Genomic DNA, 16,002 nt, shown 5'->3' on the forward strand with positions numbered 1-16,002 from the left:
AAAGCTCAGCACAGAATGGTGGCAACTTTATATGTTTACTTGCATTTTTATTTTTTTTTTGCCCTTGACTATTGAAATGGGATAAATATACAAGGGGGGCCTTCTCTTCCGATTCACACGGATAACGAATTGGAATATACAAGACCGCGTCCGTAGAAGGATAAAGCCACGTAATTACCAGTGGCATTTTTCTTTCCCCTTAAAGGAGAGCTCTTAGGTGGTATAAGCTTCACCTATGTAATCTACCAGCTTGTAAGATTGCCAGGCATGTCCTAGTGAATTCATCCGATAGACGCCAGACAATAACATCGTAGTTATGTACTCCAATTTTTTTTTTTAATCAAGTACCCAATTTTCTTTTCGAACATGGCTGGGCAAGCAAGAAGGAGGGGGGAAAAAGAAAAGAAAGCACAATAGTTAATTCATTTATATTCGAGATGGCAATCTCAGTTGGCATGCTTCCATAATTTTTGCTAAGGGAGCACCGCCGACGAAACAAGAAATACGAGACATGGCACTTCCCTTTACCGACGCCCCACATTGAGCCAGATCAGAAAAGTTGAGATGCGTAATTGACTAAAATGAAGTTTAGGTACTCAACTGAACATTGAGGAAAGTATAGGTACTCACCTCCAATGTGATCACCTTTTCTTTTTTTTTTCCATGTTCAGCTAACAACATAGGTTCTTTTCTTTTTCCTCACCTGCGTATTAAAGGACACGAGGCGAGCAACCCATAGATTTGAGCTCAGTATGTCGACTTCAAAGGACCAAACGCTACCAGATCATTATGGGCAGTCACCGTGCATGTTATTGTCCCTTCACGGCTAATATTGACCAGATGACGCTTGCAGTGCCGCTCAGAAACTATGATAAATTAGGAAAGACAATCCACATGCATTATCCAACTTCATCAAATGCATTCAGATCTCTCACTATACTTACTCCATCTGCTGAATAATCAATACTAATTAAAGGAAAATGATCCATAACTTGACTATAGACATATGCGGCCGTGAGATGAGCTTCAACTTGAATCCTAAAAGAGAAAGAAGAGCCACGACATGTAAGAAGATTGACATATACTCATCAACATGGGCAACATCACGATGCCAATGACAAGAAGCTTATCCAGAGTGCCAATGTGGATATTGACAAGAACCAAATAGAGTGAAACTGAAGGACAATACAACACTAGAATATATCGTCGAACAGTGTTGACCTTGCTTGTGTGCAGATGTCAGTCATGTAAAACAGACCCACATGTTTCATGATGCACTAGAATATAACGTAGAACATTCTTGACCTTGCTTGTGTGCGGATGTCAATCATGCAAAACAGATCCAGAAGTTATACTTCATGAAACAAGGAAAACACCAGCCTGCAAGTCATAGAGTTCATCAGAAATGTCCAGGGGATCAAACTGAAAAATTGATACCATTACGAATTCAATGAGAAGATTTTGGATTGTCTTACATCTCTCACCACAAATTTGTCCAAAATATTCAGACGTGGTAGTAACCATTCTGACACATAAGCTAGGTCATTTTCTTGAGATTTTGGCATGGCAAGATGATCATCTGCAGGACAAAGAATATCATACCTTAGTGCCATAAAATACTAATTGTCCAAGTCAGTATAATTAGCCAACAACTTTCAGCAGAAGAAAATTTCACAAACCTGAACCTTGCACGAGTATCCTATGTGTAACAAAGGACTGGCACCAGAAAAGAAAAAGGCAACATTTCAGTCTTATGCAACAAAACATTCAAAAGCTCAAGTGCATCGGGTTACTGGTATAATATTCATCAATCAAAAGAACGACCACAAAAAGGATCAAATAGAGAGTGACTGGTGCTACAGTGCCATTGTCAACATTTGTACTGGTGCTTTGAAGCAACAATTCACTGAGTAATAACTAAGTCACAAGAACATATCCCCAAAAAAAAAAAAAAACACACACACAAAGTTATAGTGTAAAAGAACAAATAATAGAAAAAAACGAATATGTGGCACTCAAATAAGTGCCACACATCCATTAAAATTATGAAGGAGTGATGTTGGAGAATACATCCTGAGAGAAGATGAATAAAAAGTATGACATTTAAGAAAAGTTCAAGCTTCCATTTTGTTCACCATATTCGCTCAGAAAGTACGCCAAAGAAATGTTATAAAGAGGGCCATTCACCGAGATAGAGGATGTATAAATATGTCGACAATCAGTGAAAACCCCACATAAGGGTATACTCATGCAGACTCTCAAAGTCCAGAAGACTCCTCAGCACAAAAGAATAGAGGACAATTCAGAAACGACCTGCCAGATAGATGGCATATATTCACGAAAATAGGGTTTCTGAAGCCTTTCTAATTCACTGCTTGTGTCAGGAGTTCCTGAGGATGGCCATCTTTTGAAATTCCTGTAAGAAACGGCATTGTAATACCAAAGTCGAGGAGTAATTCATTATTTCGAAAAAACCAAAATAACAAAGAGTACAAGATTAAAGCAGTAAACACTTTCAAATTAATGGTTTCGGATTTCAATTGGCCAGTGAATCAAAGAAGCAGCAGAGAAATAAAGATCAAACTTTCAATCAGGGTTTTGCAAAGTAAGTTTCCATAGTAGATAACATGAAGTAAAGTACTTGTCCCACAGAATAAAATGCAAAACCTAACCTACAACTCTCTGCAGTTGTGAATGATGAAGACATTGACGTAGTAAATACAAAGGACAGGAGCTAAGGAGGGCCATGAATCAACTATGCAGGAAGCTATGGTACATGTTTTAGGCCATGTGGTTGAAACTCTTAACAGTTAACACTTTGGATGGAGTTAATAATCATAGTGTATAACTGCGGTTAACAATTGAATAGATGACGTAAAGTATCTGTGCTGTTGCACATGGTTTTCTCCATATGCATATATATGCAGAACATTGCCATGTCTCTAAACTCTTACCTCTTGACCTCATTCCCAGTTGTCCCTACAATGGCAGTTTTTGTAACAATAACAAGCATGGGATGGATCAACAACAGCTTTCTCAGATCTTCCACTACGATCTCCAATACATTCTGCAAAGAGAGGCATTTCCTAGACATTACAAATTTCTACAATATCAGGTAAACCCGGAAAAGAGAGGAAAAGAATATGAAAATGGTTGTGCAACGAAATATAGTGCAGTACCAAAAATTGAATGACATCATTTTTGTACAATGTATGAATAAATAAATTTGGATCTAACAGAGATTCAATGAAGACAACTATAAGAGAAAGCTATGCAAAAGGAGAAAAAATTCACACCTTTGTAGAGCTGATTATGTGGTAAGATAGCCCAGCAATGGCTAATTTGAAAAGAAAAGCAAGCAGAATAATGTATAGACCAGGGACGACGATCTACTTAACCGTTCGCCATAATGTCCAATTAATAACCGTATTCATGATTGCTTGCCAGGCTATTGTTGTCATAACTATGTATTACCCTTTTTCTTTCCATGATTCCTATTTAGTGTTGTTAAACATCCATGTGTTTGGTTTTTGACTATATCTGTTGTCATAACTATGTATTACCCTTTTTCTTTCCATGATTCCTATTTAGTGTTGTTAAACATCCATGTGTTTGGTTTTTGACTATATCTGAAATAGAGAAATATTTCACAGAATCAAATGATTGAATTTGGCATTTGTGAGGAATGTGTTTGTGTCGTGTCAAACCCAAATGATAAGACTGAAGGTCATTACCTGTTCTTCCCCCCAAGAGGCAATGTCGTGGAAGCACGGTCTACCCAATGAAATGCACCAATACTGTCAAATAAAGTTGCAGATGAATGGTAAGCACCTATGAATTGCATGACGTAATGGTGTATGAGCAAGGAGAGATAGGGCTATTAGTTATATCAGCCAGTTGTTGCTGTGTGGATTGGGGCTGCATTCTTCTTGCTTGCTACATCGATCTCAGTAAAATTCTATTGGCGATTTGGAACTTAATATTGCAAAAGAATACATGATTGGATGTTACTCCACTATGGGAAGAACAGTGAGATGACTTTGAAGGAGTTGAGTTTGCCACAGACCGAAGTCCATTCAACTGGCAATATTTGCTGAGATCCATGATAAAAAGCAACCTCAGTCTCTTAAATTTACCACAGTACATCTTTCTTTTTTCCTTCGTTAGAAACTTCTACAAGTATGCACTGTACTGTCAAAGGAAAAAACCAATTATTTTACCTGAAAAAGTTCCACCGTCCACTTAGGAAATGATTCTAGTCCATGTATTCCACAAATCTATTTAAACACATGAAAGCTAGAAATGGACTAACTTCAAAAGATTTATGCCAAAAAAGTCGAGTACAATGATGCGACTTGACTTTATCAGATTCCATGACGAACCTGTCAATCATGAGCAAATGACCACCGATACCATTGGATTCCTTTTCTTTTTGAAGCCGGTGATGCAGTGTCTGAAACAATAAGCACCTGTGAGACCAACGCTACTTTTGTGAAGTGCAGAAACTATATTTAAAAGGCTTACCAAGGCATCAGTAGGTATGTGAGTAAATATTTTGGGGAACACATACATGATGTATGAATATGTCAGGATCTCAGTTAACAGGAACCTATTGTCAAATAAAATCAAGTGATGCTTGTTTAATTCACAATCAATGCTTGGAGAGTTAATTAGTCGGTACTTTTGAAACATCCCAAAAAAATTTGCAGATTTAGTTTAAGTATTTAACTATCTGTGAGAAATAATATTCCATTTTCTGTGAAAAATAAGGTGGAAATACATTTGTAGAAAGGAATGAGAGGGAAGTGGTCTGACTGATCAAAACCTAGATATACACTTACTATTTATATCATAGATGACTATGTACCAGATATCCAGACATAATTGATTTTTAAGCCTATGCTCCACACATCCTTCTTCTTCTTCTTCTTCTTCTTCTTCTTCTTCTTCTTCTTCTTCTTCTTCTTGTTCTAATTCTCATTCATGTTTTTCCTTTTTTATTTAAGTTTCACTAACTTCAATGAAAACTGTCATTATTAAAATTTCTAGAAAACACCGATCAGTACATAACATGAAAACTGCCCTCTGAAGAGAACTAATCAGCTAAGTATCAACCCGGTGGGCAGAATGGTTTGAAACTATATATCAAGGACATGACCTCTTACTTTTAGAGTCGCAAGCAGCTCAAAACTATCGTAACAGCGAATGTAGGAGAATTGTCTCATGGACAGCTTAAGGATTTCCTCATTGCCGGCAGTCGATGAGCACCCTGCCCAAGAAAAGCAACGCACTGAGTCCCATAACTTCGAACAATTTCACCATGGCCTTAAACAGTTCAATATCATGAGCTCATCATAGCTTATTCAAAAGACTGAAAAGAGGTGGTCTTGGCTCACCATTAACTTGTACGATCCGGTGTCTGAGCATTTCCACTAGCCTCAAGACATCAAATCGACAATCCAAGTCGATGTAGAGCACCGGACGCCCAAGTCCGCCGTAGTGCACCCCATTCCACACTTTCGGGAGAACGCAGCTCACTGCAGTCTAGAGAGGCGTTGCAGCGAAGTTTCAGCAATCAGCACTTCCTACTACTAACAGGCGAAACAGTCGCTACTCGCCGTCCAACGATATTCTTGATTAGGAGCACTAATTTCACGCCGGAAATCCGGCGAAAAGAGAAGAAAAGCGCAAAAAGGAATGACCTGAGTGAGGATTTGGGTTTTGGCGGAAGGAGAGGGACCAGCGATTTCGACGACGTTGGCGACGCGGAGAGGGATCCTGTGGAGCGGAGGAGGGAGCGAGAACGACGGACGCGACGTCAGGACTCGATCGAGCATCCGCTTCGCGCTCTCGTCGCCATTGATCCAGCTCTTTACGTCTGCTTCGCTCATTCTTCTCGCAGGCCTTCTCTGAAGCAGGTGAAGAGGAGAGAACTGACGGGGGGCGCAGTAGAGGTTTGAAATTCCAGTCCCTAAGCTTTGTGATAATATCTCTCGTGTCCTCCTACGCCCATTAAAAAAAAAATTGAACATATATAAATACACATATATTTTTATGATTATGGTAATAAATATTTTGAAAAAGATCTTTTTTTTATTTTCCGCTTTTCGTTTTCGATTCTTTGAGGTCGCGAAATATTTGAAACCGAGCCCAACTTTTATGACAGCTAAATTGAGCATTAAACTCTGATGCCATTTACAATTTCGGCCCTCTAAAGTTTCCTGAGTAAAAGTTGTAAAACTTTTATTTGGCTCCCTTAAAGTTGAAAATTTTCGGAAGAAAGCCCAAAGTCGAAGGAAGGTATCGTTTGCTTTGGCTGTAATGCAATTTCGAAAAGCAGAGGAATTAGAAGAGTACAATATTTGCATCAAGTGAAAATCGCGTTTTTCGTGTCTAGACACGAATTTATAAAATCATAGCGCTACCAAACAACCCTCAAAGTAACATTCTGAGAATGCGAGACGCCTGTCTTGAGTTTTGAGCTTTTTTGAAGCAAAGACTTTGCATCGATATCTTTAAAATTGTGCAATCAAATACCAAAATTGTGACTCGAGGGATATTTGTTCCAAACGCACCCATAGTCTAAAAAAACGCATATTGACATTCGAAGTTTTTCCAGTAAAGTGACTTTTCCGACAACGTCAAAATATTCAAAATATTACAAAAATTATCTATGTCAACACCGACCACGCCACGTCAAATGACCAACGTTTACATTACCGATTTCAGTTCAAAATTAGTTGAATAGACTCAATTGAAAAAATATGAAAAATTTTAAGACTAAATTGGCACAATTGAAAGTTTTAACATTAAAGTGGCACAAGTGCAATAGATATACGACTTTTTTGGTAACTTTTCCACCGAAAATCGCCTACTGCTTTCAGGTTATGAAGAAATCACTAACAAGGTCAAGGACTGGTAGAGTTCTTTCCACTGGCATCAGAACTGCTATATGTCTTACTAACAGCTTTAATCACCTATAGTATCGGATGAAGCTTCTAAACAGCATGTATTGCTGCTACAGAAAACCGTGCCATCAAGACACCATGATATTACAGGCGCTCAAATATTTCAACCTTCTTCACAGCAAGACCTCATAATTGACCACCAATCAAAGCACTTTTCTCCTTCCTCCAATTCATAAATTTCAAGCTAAGTTGAATATTCCCAGGCGGCATCAAAATCGAGGCGAGAATACTGCAAGGGATAAAGTTAAGGCGTAGGTTGCTCAACTTGATTTAATCCTATTGCGCATCAATCTGAATCAACGATGCCCCCTAAGTTTTGGCTAAAAAGTCCATAAATATTGTCCACTCCTCTTTTCAGCAGATACAATTGAGGTTAAAGATAAGACGCACTGAACAAAGAAAGTAGTGTCAGCTGCATTCGGAGAGCAAAATGAATAAGTCCTCGTCAGTAATTGCTCCCATCTCCATTGCTCTTTCCAGGGCACTGAGTCCCCCGCCATCCTTGATAGATGGCCGCGCTCCTCTGCATAATGAACACACTAGTAAATACAACGAGTCAAGGACTGTAGTCCCAGTTTCTCTCAATTAGCCTTCAGTTTCTTCAAAAGATGCCACAAGTAATAAGGTCATCAACTATTTCCATCCGACATTAAAAATGAAGCTCCACTGCTACTAGGTGATCTAGTGAGATTCAACAAGACAATTCAAGATCCTTGAGAATGTTGAACAATCCTTTGCCTAACAAAATGACTTTCCAAATCTGGCCGTAGTCTGTCCAAATGTATAGGCAACATTTGTGATAAGTTGTGGAGAGCAAAATAATTTGTTTGTCTTTTATCTTTGTCTTGTGAGCAAAGGCATTGAATTTTCTACACATAAATTGATATGAAACTGAATTACCTTTTGAGAAGAAACTTCGCCAATGAGTTGTTTCCCATGGATATGCAGAGGTGCAAAGGAGTCCTTCCATGGTAATCTCGCATATTTACATGAGCACCAAATTGCAGCAGCAACTCAAGCATCACTGGATCTCCTTGATGACATGCCAAATGCAATAGCGAACAACCTTGAAGACAATTTGCAGGTTCTCTGGGATCGTTCCTTTGCAGGCAGTTGGCTGGATCATTCTGATTTATGTCAATTGAATTTGAATCAAACTTGTGATAGGCCTCAGTTCCACCGACTTCATCAAAGATGGTATTCACGATATTCGTAACTGATGTCACCACAAGCCGATATACATCTCGCAAATCGTTGGTCTTGACTGCTTGCCAGATACTCTTGGCATGCAAATTTCCAGAAGATTGGGAGTCTTTGACAATGAGCATCTTTTCTACATACTAAAAATAAGAAACAAAAAATGAATTTATTTTGCAACTTCCAGATTATGTACATTATTTTGCTAACACAAGGAAGGAAGATGCAAGCAAGCAATTGCTCTTGGTAATCCGTGCATGAGCACACACACACAATTGTTCCCAGCTAAAAAGTGAGCCACAAATGACATGGATATCAAGGTGCATCAATGAGACATATTTAACCTCCAGACCTTTCTTTTTTTATCTAAAGGTGTTGACACAGTCTCTGAGGACAATTGTATGTATACATCTGTCTTGGAAATCTATTTAATCAAAAAGAAGAAGAGGAAGAAGAAGAAGAAGAAGAAAAGGTTAAGAGCTAATAAACCCTTGTTTACCATCAAAGGAATTAACATCATGGGAAGCTGTTATTAGTGGAATCTGATAGCTTTTAAATTTATCAGAAACATGCATTCATTAAGACTAATATCTGCATTAAAATTGAAAGTACGGATCTGTACTATGGTATCAAGGCCTGTACATAAAACAGAGACAGGCTGTAAAAGACAAGAATGACACCTTACAACTAAGTCTGAACTATTACCGAACATGTCAACAATTGTCTTATGCAGCATTGGATGTGGATAAGAACCACCATAGAGAGAACACGTTAAAAATGCTATCATCTTAAAGTTAAAAGCTAATTGTAACTTTCAAGAACTTGCCGAAGGTAAGTCCATCCTCATACTATCTGCATAGTTTGGTTGAAATATAAAGTAAATAGTACCTTAGCGTGGATGTACTTCTCCTTATAAGATACCGCATCATTTGGGCAAGGTTTACTCATTGAAGGGACAGCACCATCTGGTGCTTCTCTGCAGAGGATTTTCACATTCAAATATAGAAGTAACAAAGATCAAGGACTGCCAGAAAAACCAATTAATTTATCACTATAGTCAATAAAGAAACCAAACCCCCTAAAAAATGAACCCCACGTGATTAGCAGATCACTCATCAAGTGTCTACAGAAGCAGTAGGCAAGTCGAGCTAATAGAAGAAGCATGACAAAATAGTCCATATAAAAGGATATTGGACACCTTTTAAGCTTATCAATCACCGGATCATCTATTTTTTATGTCAGCTTCTCTGTACAAGAGGCTCGAGGGCCAGTATCCTAAAATGATTTTTTATTTTGGTCCAAATGCTAAAAAGATTAAAAGGTTCTTGATGAAAGTGTCAAATACAATTTACCCTTTGTTGAAGGTTGCTCGAGCTAACCATGGGAGTACGGCACAGGTTATTTCAACGGCGTTTAGCCCGGTACTCTGCTTGGGGCATTTTCTCAATAAAGTTAAGTGTTTTGGAGATAGAACAAGATGTTTTTCTTTTGTTCATGCTAATAAGTTTTGTTCTGCTTGCAAAACTCGCTTTCCCTCCAAAATTTGAAAAAGAGAAAGAAATGTTTTAAGTTAGAGAAAATTATTAAACAAATAATCTATGAGTCTAGATGCTACTATTTATATGCTTAGAAAGGTTGTGAGTGTTCAGTATAAAATAAAAGTTGAACTGTGAGAGCTGCAAGAAAAGGAAAGTGCGATTCTTGGATGTGTTATCGTGCATCAGGGAAACAAAATAAAATGAGAAGGAAGACAAAGTGGAGAACATCTATGCATCTTGACAAATGACATACAAAATGGCAAGAGAACACCTGAAGTGCCAAAGTTAGCGTATGTCGCTCACTTTGGTGCCAATATTTTTCGCTCGCTCATTTAAGTTCCGAGAAAAAAAGATCACTTAAGTGCCAACGGCGAGAGATTCCGGTCAAATAGTCCATGTGGCATTTTTCTACTAATTTTTTAATATTGCGTGGATTTTTTTTTAAAGTCAGTCCACATGGCAATTTTATTTAAAATAAGTCCACGTGGACTCAACGTGGCAAATTTTTTTAAAAAAATTCAGTCCGAGTGGACTGGCTTTTTACAAAATAAGCTATTTTTAAAACTTAAATTAAATTTAAAAAATAAGATAAAAACTTTAAAAGAAAAAGAAGAAAAGCAAGTTGCAGCGACGAGGGATTGCATAACCCTCGCCGCCACCCTGGCCTGGCCGTCGATGGGCAAGATCGGCCTTGCTGGCACTTGCAGTGTACTTCTGCCCATACAAAATTAAGAAGCAAAAGGCAAAGGAAAACCTCTATTTATCTAATTTATCTCATTTCATGAGAAAATAAATTCTTGTAAACAATACACAAATTCACTTCTCTATATGAATAGTATGTACCACTGCAGATAACCATGAATTACATCAGTGAACTGCAGTGTTTAGACTAAAATCATCTACATCTATACAATGTCCGCGCATTGCTCCAAAGTGAGGATCCTCATTATTTCTTGATTAAATAAGGGAAAACCTTTCATCTTCCAGGATACTTCGACTACATGGTTATGATCCGACGCAGGGCTTTCCTAAGAAAATTTTCCGTCGGGCATATGTTCATGGCAACTTTGATTCTAAGTTTGAGCAGCTACTGAACACACATATTAGACTCTCAACAGAATACCTTCTTTTCCACGGAAAAAAGTTGAAATCCTATAAATGCCATTAGGTAGTTAAGTTATTGCTGAACAAAGAAGCAACTTCAAAATCCAACCAATCTACACCAGCAGCACCGTACAGCCGCATGACTAGCAATCAAAACCCTAGGGGATCATTCAACAGTGAGCTTTGAAATTAATCAGAAAAAAAATCTTACTTTACTGTTTCATCTTGTAGCAGTCCCTCCCATATAGAGTTGCAGTAACTGTTACCCAATGCACGGAATAGATCCAAAACAGAAGTTTCCCATACTTTGACATCTAACGTTAGAGATCGAACCTGCAACACATCAAAATGGAACCCTTCAAATTATTTCATTTTACCAGCAACCCCAGGTGCAGGCTACCAATAACTGGTAGAAACTAGTAACACTAAACTAAAAGTCAAAACATCATGTATAAGGATACACTATGTATAACCAAATACAACATTTTCAGTCACGTATAGATGTATAGTTTTTTCTCTTCCTAGTATGACTTATTTAAGACAGAGTACAGGTAGAAGAAGGCATGCCTGCAAGGCCGTCTACACTGAAATGTCCTGCATAAATGTTCTAATGGCTAAAACTGTACTTCGCGCTAAACCATATCTTACTTATATCCAATGGCCACCTCACCCGCTAACTCTCGACCAAAATATCTCCCCACCTCCAGAGAATAATTACTTGACAGGCCAATGAATGGAGGAACATAAATTCTCATTTTGCCGGTGAGAGAACCAGAGCTTTGTAAAACGAAATAACCAAGTGGATTGAGTTCTTCGTACTCATGGTTCAACTACTAAGTCAGAAAATTTGCTCCTCCAAAACGGTAAATCTAATCAACAAAGAACCACTTCAAAATGAATAGACCAAGAACCTAAGAATGCAGCCCCGTGTTGGCACTCCTGGATTCAAATCTGAGCATTTAAGGGTTAAGATGAGCATCATCTATGAAAACATGGCAAGCTTATGATAATAAAGCTCTAATATCGATTTCACTAGGAATGAAGCTGCCACAGCAAGCATCTATGGTTGGTGAAAACATCATGGTCATCCATTGCATTGTTTTTTGTCTTTAACAACAGAAAACTTCCACAGGCACTACATAGAGATGGATAAATATTAAACCAGGCTATTGAGTTTCAAAAGGAGCGAACCTTGGAAATATGAACACCAAGATTGCGGTGGACACCAGAGCATTTGATGCATAATAAAATACCAAGGTTGAGTGAGGCCCAATCTGGTTCAGGTGAACCACATTCTGCACAAAGGTCATTTCCAGGTATACTCCTTAGAATCGTAGCCACAGTGTCTTGTCCATCAAGCTTGATCATATCTTCGGAGCTATTATTTGTGTCCGCTGATCTAAAACCGCCAGAAGCACTGTTCTTAGTAGTTTCTGCACTGAGATTTGGCTGCAGGAAAAAAAACAATTAATTTGTCCTTAGCAGCAGCTCTATATTAAACGAGTGGAAACCCTTTTCCAAAGAGACCAACCTGTTGAAGAAAATGCGAATTGAAAAGAGAAGCAATTGCTCCCTTGATTTTGTTTACCCAGTCCATCCTATCTGTTTCATTTTCAGCCTGAAAAAAAAAGGGTAAGATAAAGGTGGAAAATTCTTCTAGATGTCTTCCTTTTGGTAAGGAAAAACCACATGAGTTATTGACAAGTATTGAGCAAGTACAGGAAAACAGTGCTTAGAGTTCAGAGCATTACTAGCCTTGCTCAATGTCTACCAAGCGCCTCCTATTGAAAGGTCTAGATGTCGGATTCTGGATAACTACTTCATTCTCAAATAGAAATGAATATGTGGTAGACGCTGTTGTCTCATGGGAACTAAAATCCCTACAATTTAAATAACTACGAGTGATACCACCAAGTACCTATTTTCATTTCTTTTCTATCCTGCAAATGACCAGAAATATATTCCTTATTCAGTTCCAGCCAAGAAATTTGAAGAAAGAAATGAGCATTGACCTCTCTGCTAAGGGAGAGCACTGTCCGGTTCTGACAAGGGAACCAGACCGAACCGGTGTGTTCTAGCCAGTTCCCAAGGAACCAGCCCGGTTCTCGGTTTCTAAAGTTTGGAACCAATGATAATCAGTCCGGTTCCCCCGATTCCCTGTTCCAGGTGCCGACCAAAACGCCCAGACCAGACCGATTTTTTTTTTTCATTTTTAAAATTCTTATTAAATACAATTCCCAAAAGATGATTGGGGACAGAAGCCTCAAAACCCAGAGAAAAGCAACATTCATTTGGATATCCATGAGTTTATAGGAAATGAACTTGAGATCCTGCTATGCTTGCACAACTAATTCCTTTTTTAAGGCTTACTTCAGGTCATACGTCAAGTTCTACAATCGTTTTGCTGAGGTTTACTTCCAAACAAGTGTGAAACATGATGATTGCATAGGCAGGATAACTACTCTGAGGATGAAAACTAGCATAGAGCAACACACTTGCAGCCTTGCAGGGAATAGAAGGCAAAGGAAAATTATCCATCTGTTCTTGGACCCACCCTAGAACCGTGTCCGGTCCAGTTCCAAGACAAGGTGGGCCAGTTCCCAGTTCCACAAACCTGGAACTGACCCTGCCTGGTCTGGTTCCAGGGTAGGAACCAACCCACCATGAAATTGATCACCCCTACTCTCTACTCAAGGGTTGTGTGTGCAAACTTTTGTCCTAAAAGCTTAAGCTGTCAGAAGACCAGCTCACAATGTATATCAAAAGGGTGCTAAGGGAGTGTTGGAGGACAATCTTTACTGGGACATGACTTCTGATTCTCTCTCTAACTCAGGTTGTTTTTATCTCCGCTTGCCCATGAGACACGAGCATTCTCTTCTTTTTCACCCTTAATTTTCTCCACTCGTCTTATAACAAAACCTGTTAGCCAAGTACAGTAAACTCTTACTAGTCGACATATGAACTACTTCATCCACTAATCAAATAAAGATTACTCTTTGACCTTTTATGTGTTGATCTCATCTTGAGTCTTATTCAACATTCGAATTATTTCATCCATAAGATTAACTCTTCTTTGACTAATCATTAGTTACTCGGTCAACATATAATTCTGCCAAAATAAAAATTACACATAACCATCTCTAACCTTAATCTTTCTGATATTACAAGGCAGACCAAAAAATCCAACCCTATAATGGTCCTATACAAGAACAACTGATTGCATATTTCCATATCAACGAATTAGATCCAGTGTCATAACATCAGACAAGGTAATTCGCTCATGCCAACAGAACATGCGAGGTGAGTCATGCAAAAAGACATGCTAATTTCCGGGTTGAATCATGCACATAAGTTATGTATAATTAGCCTAGTTGATAGGCTATAGGCTGATCAATTGCCCCACCTGCAGTGTGTAGGTTTTTGATGGAGAAATAATTCTGAAGCAAAGTCGTAGATCTGTGTCCTCTGCATCAATCTTTATTGTGGACGTATGAAGATCAACAATACGGTAACCAAGAGTTTCTTCTGCAAAAGATGAACCTCTATTGTGCTTTGAAAGAAATATGCTGAAAACACTGCTGTTATGTTCAGCTGACAAGCTGGAACGATGTGATTGAGTACCCTGGAACAGAACACACACAAAATGTTGGCCATGATAGGTATTCAATTTCAATGTAACTCCCATGAGCTTGACACTTACCCATCACCCAACTTTGTAGTAAATCAACACAATCAGCAATAAAACCATACATCATCCAATTGAATATGCGATTCTTTCCAACTTCCAAGGATTCTAACAAGATGGAATGTACAATTTTGACACCTATGGACTTATTCTACCAATTCTGTTGGTAGGACATGGAAAAGTACACTGAAGTTTCTCCTTATCATAGAACTCGCAGTAACAGGCCAGGAAATTTTATAGTTTTGAAAATCAAATCTAATTTTCAACAGAAGAAAATTTTGCATCAACCCAAAACCTGGTAAAAATGTGATTGGAGGCAATATAATGCCAAACTAATGTTTCAAACTCACAATAACACAGACGTACCATTGATTTGGAACTCTTGTTTCTGTAGTAATACAAAGTCCCAAGGTTGTCAAGTACAAAAAATCTCCTTTTCCAATCACCTCTCAAACTCGATGACCTTTTCAACAAATATCCCTGCTTCAAAGTCTGGACCTGGGGGAAAAAAAAAAAAGAACTCAAATGAGTGACGTGGACCATCCCCTGTCAATATCTCTTCAGGAATTGATATTCTCAGAGTTGAGAGAACGTTCACTGATGACAATAACAATTATATCGTACCAAGCATCATAATCTTCAATCGACTAACATTTCATTGATAATTACTTGAAGCATTATTGATCAAGAAAACTATGAGACAAGTAGATAAGAAAAATCTAAATACTCATCTACAATTCAATACGTAACATCATATGGGACTACTGAGAGTGACTACTCAACAAGTAGATATGAATGTGGAGAGTTTTCTTCCTCGCCCTGCTAACACCGGATCTGCTCCTTACTGGCTGAAATGGTGACAAAAGATCATAATGAACAGTCCCTTCGTTCAGACCTTTCTGAAAGATGCCAAAAGCTTTGGGGCAGCTGCTAATTCTAATGATAAAAATGTATAATGGTGTTTCAGAGATGTTCTCTTAGAGGAACTTGGAGTGGGAATCTGTTGCATAATTCACACTATAGAGATATGTAAACTAGAATTGGAACTGTACTAATGCAAGGACACATGAAGGGACAATAAGTTTTTTGCATAGTAATAAGAAGAGGTTTTGCTTTGAGCCCTTATCTTGTTAGTACAGTTAAGGGACAAGCTTATTAGCACATTCAAGATGTTACATCAGTATATGGTTTCAAATAGAGATGGCAAATGCTTGGATGGCGAATGTGTAGGTTTAGGGATGGTTCAAAAAAAAAAAAAATCAGCAAACCACTATCCTTTTTGTATTTTGAGGATAAACAACATTCTACTCAAAAAGATACTAAGTGGGTACCTACCCTATACAAAATGACAGTCGGAGAGGAAGCCACCCCTATAAAAAAATTTAAGAACAAAAGCCTGCTTCTATCATTTCCCCACTTCATGTAATGCAACATGCACAACCCATAGCAGCCCGATTGATTCCCATATTCAGCATACCGATATAGATATAGAACTGCCATGAAATGATAC

The 16,002-nt window shown here is 38.3% G+C and overlaps 2 protein-coding genes across 12 annotated transcripts in view; both read right to left on the reverse strand.

The window, feature by feature from the left end:
• Positions 1–498: 498 nt before the first annotated feature.
• Positions 499–5,975, reverse strand: LOC115738191 (DNA repair protein XRCC2 homolog). 8 transcript variants are annotated; one of them, XR_004015101.2, is made up of 11 exons: positions 5,703–5,975; positions 5,397–5,544; positions 5,166–5,269; positions 4,383–4,453; positions 3,735–3,797; positions 2,955–3,086; positions 2,314–2,416; positions 1,680–1,716; positions 1,476–1,579; positions 1,306–1,380; positions 499–703 (listed from the first exon to the last, which is right to left on the reverse strand). XR_004015101.2 is itself a non-coding variant. In XM_030670730.2 (10 exons), the coding sequence occupies exons 1-10, from the start codon at positions 5,889–5,891 to the stop codon at positions 1,357–1,359; spliced, it is 975 nt and encodes a 324-aa protein (XP_030526590.1). In that variant the 5' UTR covers positions 5,892–5,975; the 3' UTR covers positions 949–1,356. The 8 variants fall into 8 exon arrangements, 2 of the variants coding, with proteins under 2 accessions (XP_030526590.1, XP_030526591.1); XR_004015100.2 differs by lacking the exon at positions 499–703 and adding an exon at positions 949–1,038; XR_004015099.2 differs by lacking the exon at positions 499–703 and adding an exon at positions 949–1,221.
• An 843-nt stretch (positions 5,976–6,818) lies between these two features.
• Positions 6,819–16,002, reverse strand: part of LOC115738190 (ADP-ribosylation factor GTPase-activating protein AGD2-like) — a 32,033-nt gene continuing 22,849 nt past the window's right edge. For all 4 annotated transcript variants that reach the window (XM_048283913.1, XM_048283915.1, XM_048283914.1 and 1 more), the window contains 8 exons: positions 14,859–14,990; positions 14,211–14,429; positions 12,339–12,425; positions 11,999–12,256; positions 11,019–11,140; positions 9,054–9,141; positions 7,869–8,308; positions 6,819–7,491 (listed from right to left, as the gene is read on the reverse strand). In XM_048283913.1, the coding sequence (XP_048139870.1) occupies positions 7,377–7,491; positions 7,869–8,308; positions 9,054–9,141; positions 11,019–11,140; positions 11,999–12,256; positions 12,339–12,425; positions 14,211–14,429; positions 14,859–14,990 (1,461 nt within the window). In that variant the 3' untranslated portion in view covers positions 6,819–7,376. The remainder of the gene's footprint in view (positions 7,492–7,868; positions 8,309–9,053; positions 9,142–11,018; positions 11,141–11,998; positions 12,257–12,338; positions 12,426–14,210; positions 14,430–14,858; positions 14,991–16,002) is intronic.

The sequence above is a fragment of the Rhodamnia argentea genome, chromosome 8 (genome assembly GCF_020921035.1).
Source record: "Rhodamnia argentea isolate NSW1041297 chromosome 8, ASM2092103v1, whole genome shotgun sequence".
NCBI lineage: Eukaryota > Viridiplantae > Streptophyta > Magnoliopsida > Myrtales > Myrtaceae > Rhodamnia > Rhodamnia argentea.

What these genes read in the sequence shown, in the direction of transcription:
- LOC115738191 (XM_030670730.2), bottom strand. Translation starts at nt 5,891, where the DNA reads ATGAGCGAAGCAGACGTAAAGAGCTGGATCAATGGCGACGAGAGCGCG. An exon ending in CCTCTTGGGGGGAAGAACAG is followed by an intron (nt 3,087 to 3,734) that starts GTAATGACCTTC and finishes TGTAATGTCTAG; the next exon opens with GAAATGCCTCTCTTTGCAGA. An exon ending in ATATGCCATCTATCTGGCAG is followed by an intron (nt 1,717 to 2,313) that starts GTCGTTTCTGAA and finishes TTCTGGTGCCAG; the next exon opens with TCCTTTGTTACACATAGGAT.